This window comes from Cygnus atratus, chromosome 27, assembly GCF_013377495.2.
Source record: "Cygnus atratus isolate AKBS03 ecotype Queensland, Australia chromosome 27, CAtr_DNAZoo_HiC_assembly, whole genome shotgun sequence".
Lineage (NCBI taxonomy): Eukaryota > Metazoa > Chordata > Aves > Anseriformes > Anatidae > Cygnus > Cygnus atratus.
Genome location: NC_066388.1, coordinates 5,456,387 through 5,474,532, shown reverse-complemented (window position 1 = coordinate 5,474,532; position 18,146 = coordinate 5,456,387). Strand labels below are relative to the sequence as shown.

General features: G+C 37.3%; 2 protein-coding genes across 2 annotated transcripts; one reads left to right on the top strand and one right to left on the bottom strand.

The window, feature by feature from the left end:
• Positions 1-19: 19 nt before the first annotated feature.
• GKN2 (gastrokine 2) lies at positions 20-17,853 on the top strand. Its single transcript, XM_035568808.1, has 6 exons — positions 20-49; positions 14,761-14,814; positions 15,359-15,490; positions 16,023-16,133; positions 17,029-17,185; positions 17,757-17,853. Exons 3-6 carry the CDS (start codon positions 15,404-15,406, stop codon positions 17,840-17,842), a joined length of 441 nt encoding a protein of 146 aa, XP_035424701.1. The 5' UTR covers positions 20-49; positions 14,761-14,814; positions 15,359-15,403; the 3' UTR covers positions 17,843-17,853.
• On the bottom strand, positions 3,161-8,573 carry LOC126913588 (gastrokine-1-like). The gene is made up of 6 exons (XM_050715728.1): positions 8,562-8,573; positions 7,274-7,324; positions 6,341-6,466; positions 5,469-5,579; positions 5,062-5,203; positions 3,161-3,195 (listed from the first exon to the last, which is right to left on the bottom strand). Exons 1-6 carry the CDS (start codon positions 8,571-8,573, stop codon positions 3,161-3,163), a joined length of 477 nt encoding a protein of 158 aa, XP_050571685.1.
• Positions 17,854-18,146: the final 293 nt, after the last annotated feature.

Genomic DNA, 18,146 nt, shown 5'->3' with positions numbered 1-18,146 from the left:
GAACCGTCCACCTTATATACGCTAGTCCTCAAAATTAGGCGTGGAATGAGTAAGTATTGAAATAAAATTATCTAGTAATTTGTATCCAAGTTTGTATGTCATTGGACGTTATTTCCTGCTATAACTATTTCATAAATATAGGGGTTGTACTTCTGCAAATTCTGACCTGCCAGTCTGACAAAATTATCAGATAAGAATCCATTTGCAGTGAAAAAGGAAATGTGTTTTATGATAACTTTCTGACATATTTGCTATCTAATTTTGAAAATCTACATCAAACTGGGGACCAGAGATAACCTAAGGTTTAAAAAAAATAACTTTACATTAGACAGAATACAAATAAGTTGGAGCCTTTGCACCATCTAAAACATACTGTACTTTACCAAATAATCACAGGGTTCACCAAAATATATGGCTCAAATGCAACATTGCCACTGAAAATTGTTTCGTGATAAATGGGACATTTCAACAACATATAAGTCTACAGGTGTCTCTGTTATTCTAGGTAGCAACAATAACTTTTTTCACTTTGCCCCAGCTTATCTTCTGTGGTGAAGTAAATGTTTCTTGTATGAATGGATGATTCACTTAGGGTGGTTTTTGAATAATTGGTTTTTGTCTCAACTTGATCTGTTAGATTTGGGTGCAATCAGTGCAATCTGAGTCTATAACAGGGAATCACTGTAAAGATTCCAAAATTATTTTCCAACCCCAATTCAGCACATCTTTCAAAAAAATAAGGGATTTTTCTCTCTCTCCATCACTTCTAACCTGTGATGAAAGTGCAATATTAGATCAAATTCTGGTTTAACTGAGTCAAGTCTGCAAATCCTAGGGGAGGTTTTTGATGCATACTGTTTTGCAAAATGGTGGTTACATTCTTGATTCTTTACAAACAACAGTGCTTGTATGGATTTGGGCAGAAAATGTAGGTTTCTCTGGGGGCTGTGAGGTCAGACCACACTACTTGTCACTTGCCTGTGGCGCCAATGGGGAGAGAAAAACCCTGACAAGCAATGTGAAGGAAACTGCCTTCTCACACTGCTTGACAGGAATGAAACCTTTGCTAGACGAATGAAAAAGCTTGTCTTTGTTGAGATGCAGAAAAGGGAGGCAAAGGGCAGAAGAGCTGCCCTGAAGCGGTTCCTGGGATGTGTGTGTGTGGAGGGGGGGCTCTGAGGGGTTAGCGGGTGTGTGACAGGAAGGGGATTAAGGACCACGAAAAATGGCAGAAAAACCCTCCTGAGGCAGCAGCGAGGGCAGGGGCTGTCGCGCTTCAGCAGCCTGAGGTGGGAGTAGCCCAGGCATGTGCTTTGGATCCCATATTCATTTACGTTTGTGGAGGTTTTGTTGTTTGGTTTGGTTTGGTTTGGTTTGGTTTGGTTTTCCCTGAAGCCTGGTGTTATACCCTTTGTTGAGGGTGTCAATTGTGAATATTATCTTTTTTTTTTTTTTGGTGTGTAATAATAGTAATAATAAAGCCCTCTATTAGTAATAGTAATAATAAAACATCAGGTTTTCTCGGTATCTTGAATTTTATTCAAGTTCATTTATTAGATTATTTTATGGCCTTTTAATTAAACTCAAATGATTTTGATTTTTTTTTCTGTCAATACATTTTTTCAGGTGTTTTTTTAAAATGTAAATGCAGTTGAATCTTCATATTCTGCCTGCTGTGGGATAAGAGAAAAATAGAGATACAAGCTAAAACCCTCTGCTTTGTAATGCTGAAGTGGCATGCTTATGGCTTGCCCTCAAAGAATCTAAACTGTGTATCATGGAAAGTGTGTTTGCCAATAAAGTACAGGCCTGTTCCTTGTTGGGCAGGATTTCTTCTTGCAAGCAACTCCAATTTTCTGCACTGTTAATAATAGCTATATATCTCTGTACTTACACAGACATTTTACTGTGATGATGATGATGATGATTATTATTATTATTATTTTGACCTCACAGTTTAAACCTGGATCAGTTTAAACTTGACTAATGTACATTGTGAAATGTAATGACATCCTAATTAGAGCAAGAAACCAGTCAGAATGTAATACTGAAATTAAATTCCTAAGGTCTGGAAAACAAAAATACTTTATTTAATTGCTTCAGTAGCAGTTCTCTTTCATCTACAAAGTTTGTGAAATGATACTGTAGTACACAGGGTTAACTGATGTTTTTCAGGCCAATTTCATTGGATAAAGGCATTGCAATGTGTAATAATATAGTAACTGGGAACTATGTGCATGAAGTTAAAAGTAGCATATCCAGAAGCTGGACCTTGCTTCCAATGTTTTCTGCATGTAAACTGGAGGTGATTTTTCTTTTGTGGAGGGAGAAGGCTATTGAGGCTCTGGCTTGAGCAAGAGAGTATCTCTGGACCTCGCAAGGTTGCTGTCCTCTGCATGCCCACTCTGATCTCTGCTGCCTCATGGGACTCTGAGTCATCATCTGCCACAGGGTCTGGCTCATAGTCTTCAGGGGCTAGAAGGCCCCTGGAGGGACATTTCCCAGTGACAAGCTATCAGATAAGTATGAGTGCTGTGCCTGCTTTATCTCAGGGAAAATGCAGGATAAAGCTGGAAAAGAGGAAGGAATTCTCTCCAAAAACCCCAGGCAAGTCGGACAGAAGCTTTGTTTAAATACTGCAGCCATATGGTTACTTTTCTTTGGAGGTGCTAAAATATTTTTGGGTGCAGACAGTCAAGATTTGGTTTTAATTTCAGTTAACTAGTAAAGAGCCAACAAACATTTTACTGAACAGGACAGGCTGATGCATCCTTGACCCAGAGGAGGGGCTGATTCCCCAAGAGGGCTGTGCTGCCATTCAGAGGGACCTCAACAAACTGGAGGGTTGGGCCGAGGGTAGCATCTTGAAGTTCAGCTAAGGCAAGTGCAGGGTCCTGCATCTAGGGAGGAATAACCCCAAGCACCAATACAGGCTAGGGAGGTGACCTGCTGGAGAGTACTGTGTCCAGTTCTGGGCTCCCCAATACAAGAGGGACATGGAGCTGCTGGAGTGAGTCCAGAGGAGGGCTACTAAGATGATTAGAGGACTGGAGCACCTGTCGTACGAGGACAGACTGAGAGAACTGGACCTGTTTAACCTGGAAAAGAGAGGACTAAGGGGAGACCTCATCAATGTATATAAATATCTGAGGGGAGGGTGTCAAGAGGATGGAACCGGTCTCTCTTCACTTGTTCCTAGCAAGAGGATGAGAGGCACAAACTGATGCACAGGAGGTTCAGGCTGAGTATGAGGGGGCACTTCCTTACTGGGAGGGTGACAGAGCTCTGGGACAGGCTGCCCAGAGAGGTTGTGGAGTCTCCTTCTCTGGAGACATTCAAAACTTGCCTGGATGCCATCCTGTGCAATGTGCTCTAGGTGATCCTGCTCAGCAAGGGGCTGGACTAGATGATCTTCAGAGGTCTCTTCCAACCTCAGCCATTCTGTGCTTCTGTGATTCTGTAAAGTAACCCTTGACTTTCATGAATGATAAGGTGTCTCATAGGTTAACTTGCCTCAAATTCTAGGGACAGGACATCTGAGCAAGGAGGAAAGGTGAAGATCTGATATCATCCAGCCAGCCCTAGTTACTGAATTTATTCTTTCAGACCAGCGGTATAAACAAGTCCCAGCCATTCTGCCTTAATTTTGGCCTAATGACAATTCTATTCTAAAATTTCCAACTGTGCTTTTATTTGGTTAGGGTATGTTCTTTTATTTCCTGTGTTAAATATTTGAGAAACATTGTTAAATAACACCTGTATTCAACTACAGGCTGCATTTCAGCAACGCGCAATAATACTGTTATTGAAAGCTTGATTTCTGTGTTTATCAGAGCAATAGTGTGCCTATTTTCAATTGGCTATAATTCACTGCAATGCTTATAATTTTTTTTCTTATAAAACACTGTAGAATGTAGTTTTTTAGTAATAAGATAAATTAAAATAACTCAGAAATACGCTTGCTTTCATACCACAGTATTTAATTCTTTCAAATATAGTTATGCAGTAGGTAACACCATTTGCTTTTAGCAATGCTGAGAAATTTCTTATGGTAATTTGAAATCTCATTAGGAAATACTACAGGATCTGATTTAAAAGCCTAAAATGGGATTTTGTAGGAATGGTAGTTTAGGAACTTTTCTTTGGGGTTATTTCTACTTTTTAAAAGGATCAGTAAAAACACAGCACAGACCAGTGCAGGTTAATGATGAATTTTACTGAGAGACACTAAGCTTCACAGAGAGCAGAAAAGAAGGCAGATAAATGATTGAAAATATGATCAAGATAAGATTACCAAGAAAAGAAGGAAAAAAAAAGAGAAGAAAAAGCATCTTCATGGGTACACAGGTCTAATTTCTTCTTCCAAATTTAACCAGGAAAAGATCTATAAACCACAGTAAACAAATAACACTTTTTTCATCTTAGCTTTCAAACATGGGACATCTTCCCTTAAAAAGTTTGAGCCTAAAAGTAAAGAAAAAGGCTGATTAGATTTGGAGTGAGAAAATAGGAGAACAACATAGGTGAATTTTTTCTAACAGCATGTTCTTACCCCAGAAAATGTCGAATTTACCAAAATCTCAGATTAACAATCTAGGTGCTTTTTCTGAATGTATAGTACAAGCAACTGTTAGTGCAATCTTCTTAGACAAAAGTCTAATCTGCAAATTGGATTTTGAGTCTCAAAATTGTACTGTGGCTGCACCTGTGGTACCTAGGGCATCAGTATATTATATATGCATGAAGTATATATATATATATATATATATATATATGCATGCAGTGTATATATATGCATGAAGTTGCCTGAAAAAAATCAGACTCTCTTCCGCAGCTAGAGCCTTCTTGAAGTAGCACAATCTCCCATTTGTATGCAGGAGAGTGGCAGACCTGCTTTTCTTCCCTTGACTATGCACTCACTGATTTATAAAAACTAATAGAAAAACGCAGGATTTCAATAATTAGCTGATTCATTTTCACTTAAACCTTTATTTAATCCTTATTTGCAATCTTATTAATGTTTATTTTGGTATACAAAACGCTAGTTCCTAGTATACTTACCAGGGGTTGGGTAAGCAAAGTAAGAGGGTGTTCCTTGGCACAGATTTTGAATGCGTTCTCCATATGGGCGCAAGTTATGGAGTCTGTTTTTTGAGATAATGTAACGATTCACTCTGGGTGGAAGGTGCTGAGGTCTAGACTCCTAAGTGTTAAAGAAACAAATAGAATACAGCATTTAGAAAAGAAAAAAAAAAAAAAAGAGTATCAAATCCACACTTTCATAATGGAGAAGGAATTATTCAAGTGCAATGCAGCTTTTAAGAAAACTAGAGACTAAACTTCGAGAGTGACTCAGTCCTGCTGAGAAACTCCAGTTTATGATCTTTTTCTTCCTTTTGTGGGTATAGAACAAATGCTTTTCACAGGCAGCCAATCAGCTTTCTCAGCACTTTCATTCACCAGCCTACCTTGTCTCCCTGAGGTGGTGCAGAAAATCGTTCATTAGCAGGGAAGAATCTTGTGTCAGCTTTACTAATGATGCAGGTCTTTTTTGTAAATACCTTGGTTGCAATGTAGCCCTATTAAAATAAACAAACAAAAAAAAACAATAACAAAAACTTTTATCTTGTTGCAGTATATATATATACAGTATATATACAGTGAAATATTCAGTGAAAGAGAAGTGGATTGCTAGAGAGAAGCACTGAACTAAATAAACAAATAAAAAGAAGAAATAAAAGGCTTTATAACATACACGTAATCATAGGAAGGTAACATGCAAATAATCATAGGAAGGAAAATAATGTTTTTCAAATATATTGTTTAGGTAAATGTGTCATGGAGACTAACAATGGGCTTTGATAAAAGGTAAAATAAATTGCCTTCAGCACTAATGCTATGTGTGTGATCCTGCTTAGGCCGGGTGAAGGAATTCGCTGTTGAAAATCAGTGCAGCATATAGTGCAACAGAATTTATAAAATGGTTAAGTGAGAGCATTTTTAAAGCATCTCTTCTAAAATCTCACTGACGAAGCTTAGGTGTTTCTGAAAAACATTTGATTCTTTTCCAGTGCTAATCTAAGTACTAACTCAGGTTTCTCAGCTGCTTGAGAAAAAGCAGCTTTGTATGATCTTTGCTGAATTCATGGAATCGAGTTGTACAACTTGATTACTTGGTTGATTGTCTCCTAGGATTTTCTCTGGCCGTTATTATGTATCTTACATTTTAATCAAGAAGAGACCGACCAAGTAACACCAGTTTCTACCCACTGCCAAATTTCACCATAATCTTCACAGCAGAAGTGAAAAAGCTGTTTGAGCCATGGTGGCAGCCACTTACAGTCTTGGTGTCCCAGACAGTTTTCCAGATCTCCGAGTGCTTATTTGAGCCGGAGTCGACTGCAGTGTCATCCAAAGGATAGTGTGAATATTCACCATGGTACCTCTTAATGTTTTCCTTGCTGTTCTGATTTTTGAACAAGATTAAAGAAGGTAAGGATTTAGGTTTGGAGATTCTCATTTGACTTTCACACTATTGATGTAGTAACCATGCTTTGGAAAATAATTGCTCTTGGAGACCAGAGTAAAAGGGAGATAAATTCCAGCCTCAGAGGGGAGGCTGGGAAGCCATTAGTACTTTTGTGTCAAACCTTACATTCAGGCTTTATCAAGCCCTGTTTTTGATATATACCTGATGGCATCTACCTTGTGAAGACAGACAAGCTTTAATAACATTACTGCTCCATTCCTTCCTCCCTGCCACCCTGTACAGAATGCCTACTAGACCAGGTGGAAAAGTTTACATTTACTTTTAAACACTGGATGGTTTTCTTTAAAGTTAAAAACTAAACTGAGTATTCAGAGTTCAACTTGGAAGAAAAATTTCTAGGAAGGTATGAATTGTCCTTATTGTCCTTTCCCCAGGAGGAATTTGCAGGCAGAGAGTAATTTATAGTATTTCACTGTATTTTGTGGTCAGATCCTTCATGCTACCATTGGTCTCTCCCCACACAATTACTTTCATAAATACTTTACAGTATTTATGCTAATCTCAAGACAGAATTTGTTGCTGATTTCATACCTAGAAACTGACATTTTTTGCCTGATATATCACCACTTAAATATTTTCTTTAGTATAAAAAATGCAGTTTCAAGCTAAGTGTCAAATTTTGAATACAGCTTCATTTTCAGAATTATATTTTACAGATGTTACAACTAAAGACCACTGGTTCTTATGAGAGCAGTGTATAATTGCATCTAGCACTATACTTACCTTATCGGCAGGAGCTGGAGCCAGGAGAACTCCAAGAAAAGCAATCACAATCTGAAAGGAATATTTGAAATTCACAACATTTTAACATTGCAGCTGCTCATCTTGCATCAAGTTATTTGCTGTCTCAAAATAAGTTTGAATTCCTGTTTAACTTTATGTACATGATCAGCAATTTCTGAAGCTGGTGACTATATAAATATGCTGAAGAATTTTTTTTGTTAAAATGACCATAAGTCAGGTAATCAATTCATATAAATTACTCTTACTCTTAGCAGTATATGCTGTGCAGGTAAAAAGATAATTTAAATTTTGTAATTTTTAAAATGTCTAGCCCGAGTTCAGTACACTCCTTGGAAACAGGTGGACTGAAGTATTTCATTTTAAGAGTGAACTTTTCACTCTGAACATTTTAGTTTCAGACATGGAGCAAACCCATGCAGCATACAGGCACATCTATTGTGAAGTACAGCTCTGTCCCTGGAACATACCATAAATCTTATGCCTCTAAGTACAGAGCTAATAATGTAAGGGTAGGCACAATCTTCTCCGTAAAAAAAAAAAAAAAAAAAAAAAGTGATACTACACATTGTTACCCCTTTGTAAAACTACAGTTTCAGTGACTCACATGCTTGTTGCTCAGATTTCTCTAGGGTCAAAACTACTGCCAGTATATTTTTATGTAAGATTTAATATTAAATTCTTTTGTAATAATAATTGTTGTGAACAATTGTTCTCTTGGAGACAATCCCTCAAATAACTGAATTGGTCACAAATTTTGTAGACTTCAAAGGAGAATTTTTTACCAGTGAGATCCAAGTGTGACTCATAGTATTTAGCAGTAACATTTTGGAATATCTCCTGCAGCAATTTCAGACTGCTGTAAATACCTCTATGCTTCATGCTCATGCACTTGGAGTGTCTCAAAACTCATGCTTCCTCTCTTTATGCTCTCAACAGGCAGGTGTGCCATAACTTCATACAACTTGGTAAGACTATTGACTTGCATCTAAGAGTTACGAATGAGAAAATATTGCCCTTTCTAGATTTTATATGTGCCTCTCACCCTTGTAACAGAGCACTTTCCTCTCTCATGTTTGAGTAAGCTTATGGAGAGAAATCACTGCCAAAAGTGAAATTTCACCCATGAAGTCACAATCCAATTGGCCTTTTTTATTCTGTAAACCCTACATAAATCAGTGATAGTTCAATAGTTGCCAAGAAAGACTCAAAATAGTTTAAAAACTCTGCAGCCTTAGTAGTTTTATGAGAAAGTGATATATGTACTTACAGTGAACTTCATTTTGACGGTAGGCAAGGCAGTTTCTGCTGGTAATTGATGTGTACTCTTACTTCTTATACAGTAATATCCCAAAGTAAAATGGGTTTACCTTCTTGGCAAGTGCCCTTTGTTCACAGAATTATGACGGGTTTCCTGTGGAAGTGCTGTGATAAGAGTAGGCTTTGATATTAGCCTAATTGAATTCATTACATACAGGAAGATGAAAGAAAACTTGTAATGGCAAGTTCAAAGCATTTAATAATAACTTCTAAAAGGAAAAAAAATCAGGACCAGAAAATGGATACCTAATAAAATTCATAGTGACATTTTGTGCCTGTATAACAAAGAACTCAGCCTAATTTTTTAATTCATAGTTCATAACATTTTAAAAATAGCAAGATTACCACCTCCATTGGTTTAAAATATTTTAATTCATGTCCCCAGAAATGATGAGGTTGGATCTATATAATAGAAATTATTGAGTTATTTTGTTTGCTTTCCTTTCTGAATCCTTTCTGCACTGTTCTGCTGTTAGGATCTGCTTTCCAGTCTTGAGGCCTGGTCTCTGGATCTTCACAGAACCTCTTCACAAAAGTACTATGTGATTACAGATTTAATCTGTAATTTAATCTGTAATTAGCCTTTTAAGGCTAATTCTAGAAAGGGACCATAAACTAGAGATTATAAGAAAATAGGTAAGGGAGAAGCAGTAACAATGGACATTTTATATTAATTATTATTTAGAAAGTATATTTTTAAAGTTCATCTGAATTTGATAATTATGTACAGTCATGCCCCAGAAAGAGTTTATTTGCCTTGTTTGCTGCAGAAACCTTGCAAATGTTTATTTAATATTTTGATTGACCCATTTAGATGTCTGAGTATTGTTGCCCAAGAATGTTCCATTGCTGTATAATATACAGAGATACATATATAGCCTTAGATAATTTGGATTTGTTTCTTACCTGTGCTTGTTACAAAAGAAGCACTTTAAGAAGTACTCATTTAAGTACTCAAAAAGCAGTTCTTATTTAGTAGCAGCTCTATCATTTTCTCTGTGTATCAATCCTGCACCTTAAAGTAGTTCAGTATGGGTTTGCACCCTTACATTTCCTTTGCATTTCCAGAATGACATGATGGAGACTCTCTCACAAACTCGTGTCTCTGAACAAAATTCTCCACTGCTGTCAGTTGCTGAAGATCTTTGCTGCAACTGTTATTGACAAGGCCAGGGAATCTCACTTTAACTAAGAAGGTGAGGTCCAATTCTCATTTATACCAGTAAGGGCCCCAATTCATCATACTGTCATTAATGGATGTCTTGCTTGGACTACAGCACTGTGGGTGAGTGGAAGAAATGTTTTCCATCTTCATTTTGCTACCACCTTGCAATTTGCGCGAGGTGTAAAATATGGTAAATGGAAGTATTAAATTACTAAGCAAAAATATTTCATTCTTCTAATCAGTCTGGTTTGTGGATGCTGTATGGGGACAGGTATGTTGTTAGCCTCAAAGATCCAAAATACACAAGAAAGTTTGTTATGAATGTCACAAAATCCTCTCCAAGTCTCTGGAAATTTAATCAATCAACTAGTTCTTGAGAAAGGCAGTGAGAAACCGAACTCTATAATGGTAGTCCCTGTGGTGGTGTTAGTAATGAGTTGGAAAACAGTTTGGTCCATTTGTTCTAACAGCCGTAGCCAATTTGGCCATTATAATAACATGTCACATTTGGAAGCCTGAATCTCCAAATCTTCCATCAACTTTTGATTACTTAAGTAGTTGTATGGGAAACATACACAGCTAGAGCATTTGACATTTAGAATAGATTGCAAAACTAACTACAATTGTAGAAGCCAGGAAAAAGGGCAGAGAGGGTGTGCTTTTACTAGATCCTAGAAGCTTGTTTTTTAATTACTGAATGCAACTGAATTCTGCTTGATCTGTCCATGCACATAGATTTTTCTAGACTCTGTCACCCCATCTTGATCCAGTGTGTGACATGCCCAGCTGAAGCCAGCATAAGCATAGAGAATTTTGTTGCTTTTTGAGGTGTTACTTCATTCTTTACTTTTCTCCCACTACCTGCTCACTCCCTGATAGAGCAAATATTTATCAAAAGTACATGAAAAAAAATAAAATTTGTCACCAAGAGAGTTTGTTTTTATAGTATTATTCCCACATTAACTTGATTAAATCCATCTCCCTTATATGTTGAAATTCCGGTTTGGTAATCAAACATGAACTGTAATTATACAAGTATTCTTTTCATACTGTTTCCAAGGGTCTTTTCTTTAAATGTTTTTAGTGGATGATGGTGCCAAATAATGGGTCAAATTTTTCTTGCAATTTTGCTTGATAGATAGATCTCTTTGCATAGATTAAGAGTAATTCTGTAACTTAATCATGTTTTACTGGTTTAAATTAGAATGTATTTGAAAATATGTGGCTTTATGAAAATACCAGAGAAATTAAGTTTCCTGTGACAATATGCATTGCTATGTTGTAACAATATATTGCTTGTTCTGAACATTACTAAGTTTCCATTTCCTCCAGACTTCTCTATACTGATATGAACAATCTGCACATGTAACAGTCACTTCATGTGGGGAGAAGTTTGAGAATCTTCACTTAGATCAAAAGTATCCAAAGCAATAAGACTGCCTTGAGAGAGTGGGTATCATCCTGAAATTTGAGTGTCATGGAGAAGTTCTGAGTGGCTACTTCCTAACCCAAACCTTGCTCTGACTGAGGGCAGGCAAAAGTGATGGTTGTGTACATGAAAATTAGAGCGATTTATAGCTCTTCTTATGCAGCTCATTAATTCAGTTAATTGATATATAAGGGCACTTAGAGGACTGTGGCATGGTCATGGACATTTCTGATTCCAAATGAATGCATGCTAATTTCAGTTATATTATTGGGAGAAGTATGAATTTCAGTGTAGGGAAAAGTCTCCAAAAAGCAGGGCTTTCCTATTGGAGGTATATCTAGGCTTTTCCTGAGTTACAGACATGAGACAACTAGAATTATTTTCTCTCTTGCAATAATGTTAATTAGTCAAATGCTTTTTAGAACTAATCTTTTATCTTTGGGCTTATCTGACTAATTGACATTCTCAATGAATATAAGGTGGAAGTCATGAGATCATGGCTACTGTTATAAATCGTCTTCACTAAATACTGCTTATTGCTCTGCTCTTATGTGGGGCCTTGCATACTGATGCTTAAGAAAGCAGAAGCTCATGCTTTAATGCTACAAAAGTTTCTCAGAAGAAATTAATATATGAAGACATAATTATTACTAGAAGTTAATTTAACATTAGTTTAATTTTTAAAACTTTTAAGACTTTTTAAAGCTTTTAATTTTAGCTTGTGCCTGAACCCTTCTGTGAAAGGTTGTAATCCTGCAAACAAAGAATCGTTTGAGAAGAAGGGGCAGGGCCAGCTTTCAACAGGATAACATCAATCTAATCTAATTTAATCTAATCTAACCATGCTTGTCACAATTTCATATCTGTTTATATATATGTTCTGATATATTGCTTAGCAGCAGAGCTTTGTCACACTTGAGATAAAATTTTCCACATAGAGTTGTGTGTTATAAAGAAAATGCATGCAATTTCCTTTTTATATTGAGGCGTGTTTGCAGAGATAATTTCTGTACAACCTCTTTTTTTTTTTTTTTTTTAATTCCTGATGAATGATGAATGTTTAAAATCATCACTAATTATCTGGACGATGGGGTAGAGTGCATCCTTAGTAAGTTCACAGATGACACAAAACTGGGAGGAGTGATGGATTCACCAGAGGGTCATGCTGCCATCCAGAGGGACCTGGACAGGCTGGAGAAATGGCCTCACAGGAACCTCACAAAGTTCACCAAGGGAAAGTGCAACATACTGCCTCTGGGGAGGAACAACCCCAGGCACCAGGACATGCTGGGAGCGCCCAGCTGGAAAGGAGCACTGCTAAAAAGGACCTGGGGGTTCTGGTGTAAACCAAGTTCAACATGAGCCAGCAGTGTGCCCTTGCCCCTAAGAAGGCTGAGTATTCCTGGCTCCATTAGGTAAAGTGTGGCCAACAAGTTAAAGGGTGTTATCCTTCCCCCCTACTCAGCCCTGGTGAGGCCATACCTGTAGTAATGGGTCCAGTCCTGGGCTCCCAGTACAAGAGAGACCTGGACATACTGGAAAGAGTGCAACGTAGGGCCACAAAAATTATGAAGGGACCCTTGTACCTCTCCTATGAGGAAAGGCTGAAAGAGCTGGGACTGTAGCCTAGAAAAGAGAAGGCTAAATGGTCATCTCATCAAAATATATAAATACCTGAAGGGGGGGCGTGCAAAGACGACAGAGCCAAGCTCCTGCCAGTGGTGCCCAGTGCCAGGACAAGAGGATATAAACTGGAACACAGGAGGTTCCATCGAAGCATCAGGAAGCACTTTTGTGCTGTGTGGGTGATGGAGCAAAGGAACAGGTTGCCCATAAAGCTTGTGGAGTCTTCTCCTTGGAGATGTTCAAAAGCTGTCTGGACATGGTCCTGGGCAACCTGCTCTGCATGGCCCTGCTTGAGCAGTGGCTGGACCAGATGTACCCAGATGTTCCCTGCCAACTCAACCATTCTGTGATTCTCTGACAGATTACAGAAATTTGTTGGCTTTTAGGCTGAATTTTCATTTTATTTGAAGGAATAGGCCCTAGTTAAGACATTTTAGTAAAAAGTAATTTGTGATTCATCAAGGTTATCTGCTCTAGCTGATGTGGAGTCACAGATGAGATGAGATGAGAAGTCCAGGCAAGGTCCTATTCACAGGAGAATACCTCATGGCAATATCATGTGGTCATTGACATTTGACATAAAATACGGAAAACAGTTGTAACTGTTGTTCTATGATCTTGTGTGAACCACACATCCTCTGAAGTTTCATGTCACTCCCTCCTAGGCTAGCAGTTAACTAGATTCTGTCTGTGAAGCACAATCATTATTCCTAACTACGTCACTAATTTCAATGCATGTGATATGTATCATGGCAACTGTTCAAAAATGAGCAGCACTTTTTGTTAGAAAAGATCATGCATATGCTAGATAGAAGAAATGGCTGAAAAGGTGGTCTATTTAGTAGTTGGCACATAACCCAGCATAACGTAGGTGATTGTGTTTTTTTCCAGGCTTTGTCTGCAGACTATCAGGCTGTTAGGGATTGTATTTAAGAAGACAAAATGCATATTGTATGAATGAATAGCAGAGTTCCTGATGCCATTTAATTCTAGACAATATCCTGTTAAATATTAAAAAATGGAACTATCAGGAGTGGAAATTCCTGTAAAGTTTAAACCAGTAAATAATAGCCATTTGGAGAGTGATTAATCTCACAAAAGCTGATGTATTGACTGCTTTTAACATATCAAGATCTAGTTATCTATGCCAGACCAAAATTTCAGATATGAGGTACATGGCATGTAGATATGGACTTGTTCTAATCACGAAGAACAGTTCTGTCAAGTATTTCCCACACCTACTGCAAGATATAAAAGTTGAAGGCCTCTGGAGTTTTCCTGCATTCTTACTTTCTGCAGCCTCTTGCTTTTAATCTGAAGGAAAAATGAATGGATTTGTAAGTATATACATTTTTATTGAATTTATATTATTAAAAGTTCCTTTTAAAATAAAAGTATAGAAAGGAAGATGCTCAAATTAGCGGTACAGTACTGGGGCTAATATGACCTCTGTATTGGTGTGGTTTCTTTTTCTTTTCCTTTTTGTTTTTCTTTTTTGGTTGTTCAGTAGGAAACCTATGTTTCTTGTGTGTGCAGTAAGCTCCTTGAAGTCAGTGGAAACATAATTTGATTGAAGAACGCAGAACTTGATTGCAGGAGATTTAGTTATGATTTAATAATTCCCACTTTTGAGACAAAAAAAGAAGTAACGTTATCAAGGGGTGTGACTTTTGAAAGAAGCATAAAATGTCATGATTGTTCTGCATTTTTACCATTACAGGCAAAAGAAAGACTGATAGCAAGAATTTTATAATGAAGAACTGTAATTGCTTTAAACTAATACACATGTAGATTGGGTAATTTTTCCAACTGAAAATATGGCTGTTTCCCTCAAATCATAAACAAAGTTTTTTTTTGTCTAACTCTGTCCATCTGTGTATGACACTGCATGTTGTTTCTTCTGAGTGAGAACGCTTATTCCTTTTACAGGCTGCAATTCTCATTTTGCTGGGAGTCTTTTGGACTCAAACTTCTGCATTGCAAGTAAGTAGACTGACAAGCCTTCTAGTGCATGTATTTGTTTAAAATGTTTTAAATTCCTGGGAAAGGAGGAATTTAATAGGAAGAAAAGAACAGAAGAAGCTAAAATGATGCTTATTACCAAGCACAGAGAAAATTAGCTTTTACCACAGGTGACAATCATATGAGCCAAAGAGGCAGTTCTGTGCACCTGCGCAGTGACAAGAAATTTGTGGAGCATAGGTCCCCTTAGCTCAAGCTAAAATTTGAAGACTCTTTTAGTCTTCTCTGAGTCATTGCTGCTGCCATGTATAATGACTGGGATGCCACATGCTGTTTTCCAAAGCCTGCAGTATAGGCCTGTCCCCTTCCCACTCACCCTGACTCAAAATCTCTCATAATTAGTCTCCACCACAAGGGCCTCTTGAGATTGCTAGAGAGTTGTTAATGGATTTCACATGTATATAAAACAATCATGATTGTCCATTTGAGAGAAAACATTTGTTTATATTGTGTCTTTAAAAGTGCAAACCAGATGAACAATGGTTTTGTGGTTTTTTTACCAAAGACTTTTGTCCTGCACGGACCTGACAATGATTACGTCACTGCAACTATGACTATCAGCAATGAGAAGAACGTTGCTGACGTCCATGTCCGTTCTGGCATGTACTCCTCTGACACTATTTTTGACTACAGTCATGTAAGTAAATCTAAGAATCTGACTAGATTCTAACAATCTCTTTAAGGAAGTTAATATACTCAGAGAAATTATTTTAGTGCATTGTCATCATAAGTTGTCCTGAAACACTGTTTCATTGAAGGCTCCCATCACTTCTACTCCTCTTATGCAATCTCTCTTTCACACATATGATGATGAAGTTTTTTAAGAGAATTGTAGTAAAACACATGGTAGTCATTCATGAAAGTGAGAAGAATATTGACCTCAATGCAAGGGAGTGAAGAGCTGGCTGTATACACTCATGTATAGAAAGTTAGCAAATAAAGCAGAAGTCCATGGGAAAAGATTGTTCAAGTCTTATGGACAGATATTAATGTTAGCAGGCTGCTTCTGTTCCCCAAAGGTGACAATGTAAATGAGGAAATGAGGAGTCATTCCACCATGACAGTCAGCGTAGCCACTTCGTATTTCTTCTAGATTGCCCTAAAAACTAGGGAGAATCAACAAACACCAGTGGTAACTATTTTTAATTTTTTTTTTTTTTTAATCACAGGGATATGTTGCAACAAGGCTGTTTTCACGAAATGCTTGCTTTATTTTGAAAATATCTGAGGCTTCCATCCCAGAGCTGCAAGAAATTGGACGCCTGGCTTTTGAGAAAAAGGTGATTTTGTAGAGAAACCTATTCTGTACACAAGAAAGACTACTGTGTACAAGTTACATGGTATGATGGGATCCCTCCATTCTGCCTTCAAGAACAGTTGTTCTTAGGAATGTCTTTTACTGGGTTAGCAATGATGAAACAGATCTAACAAGATAGAACTTCAAGGAAATATCATATAGAACATCATTTTAAAATAATAAACAATCATGACCCACCTTGCATATAGTAGATTGTCATTATAGGTAGAACTGTAAGATCCCATGCCTGAGGAAATGGTGTATTTTGACAAATTTGGGGTGGCCTCAATGTGAGATCACACAAGGTTTATTGATTTTTTTTCATTGGTATGCTAAGATTTTGTCCTTGACATCATTTGAAATATTTTTAATTTTTATTTTTTGCAGAACAGAATTTAGAAATCAGTTTACTATGACCAGACGGTGGTTTTCCTGTTCAGGCAAAGGTTTCATAAAGGTGACTGGAAGCATTGCCTGGAGATGAACTTGAGTTCTGGTCCATCTTATGACAGACTAACAATAGTGCATTTATAGCAAAACTTCTCATTGTGCTTTTCAGAGTGCCTTTATGGAGTGGGAAGATTAATGTATGTGAAAATTACTTGACTATATTGCAGCCAATTAGCAATTTATTAATTATCACTTCAACTCAGTTTCACTGTGTTGAAAGAATTAGTATCTAGTGCATTTTGTTTCTGAATAGATTGAAAAAAAGGTATTTAAAAACATGTAGATTCTTTAGCTAATGTTTTATATGAGGCAAAGGAAGGTGATTTTAGATCATGGCATTTTTCTCAATGGATACCATAGTAGCATGGCATCATAGTAGCATAAAACCAAAGCTACATTACTGATGGTGTCTAATATTTTCTCTTTAGACTATGAAGAAAGTGTATTCTCCACAAAACGTGTGGGTACAGTTTCAAGCCAGCAATTCCCTGTTTGGAGATATCAAGGATTGGTTTCTCTATGGTAAACCCATTGAACAACTCTGCAAGGGTCTGCCTCTCTACAAGCTTGTGAAGACTGAACAACGTAAGTAGCAAGAATAGAACATTGTGGTTCCATTACAGTGTATGGTGCACCTTTCTATCTTAAACCTAAATCCATGTGGCACCTTTGTGAGGCAGGAACATATTGCCCTGTTTTAGGGAAGAGTAAACCTCTAAGAAAATTTGAAAGAGTAAGGCTCTTGGATGCTTTGGAAAATCCAGTAAAGCACCATTTTTCATCATTAGGCATCTAAATATCTGAAACAGCTGTTCCAAAGTGGTTTGCCTAGTGTCACAGACGAAGCCACTGTGTAGCAGTTGTACCCATCGTACACCCCAATGGTACAGTGGTCCCACAAATCTTCTGTCATTTGACAGCATGCTACTTGCTCTATGCAGGTGATGGGAAAGGAGCACAGAGGTGATTTAAAGCCATACAGGTGTTTTCTCCCTTTGAGTTACACAATAAAAGTTTTATACAGTATCAACTGAGACCAACAGGAACATTGAGCAGGGCCATAACTGAGAATGAATTTGTGTATTTGACTCTTCCTTTCTGGATACAGGGATCTTGTCACTGAAAATATCTTTTTTTGTCGTTGTTTCATTTTTAGCACTACTGAATTCTCATAGCTGTGCCAGCGCAGGAATTCCAACCATTCTGGGCATCAATATCTGTGAAAGCCTCCAAAAATCCTAATTTTTACGGTTCTGCTTTATGGAAATGTCTCATTTCTCTGTGTGCTTTTGTGATAGAAAACATTCTTAAACTGGAAAAAAACATATCTTACCTGTCCTAAGCTTTGAAGACAAAAAATGTATGCTCTACAAATAAAGATAATGTAGTAATTCAAATGCTTTGTCTTTTTTTCATCATTCAAAAGCAGAACAGAAACAATCTAGGCCTTTCTAGAAATTTTCCTCCAGAAAAGATGTGTTTCACTTTGGTGCATTTGTATACTTAGGCTGCAACATGAGATAGGCATTGGTATATGCTTCATGCC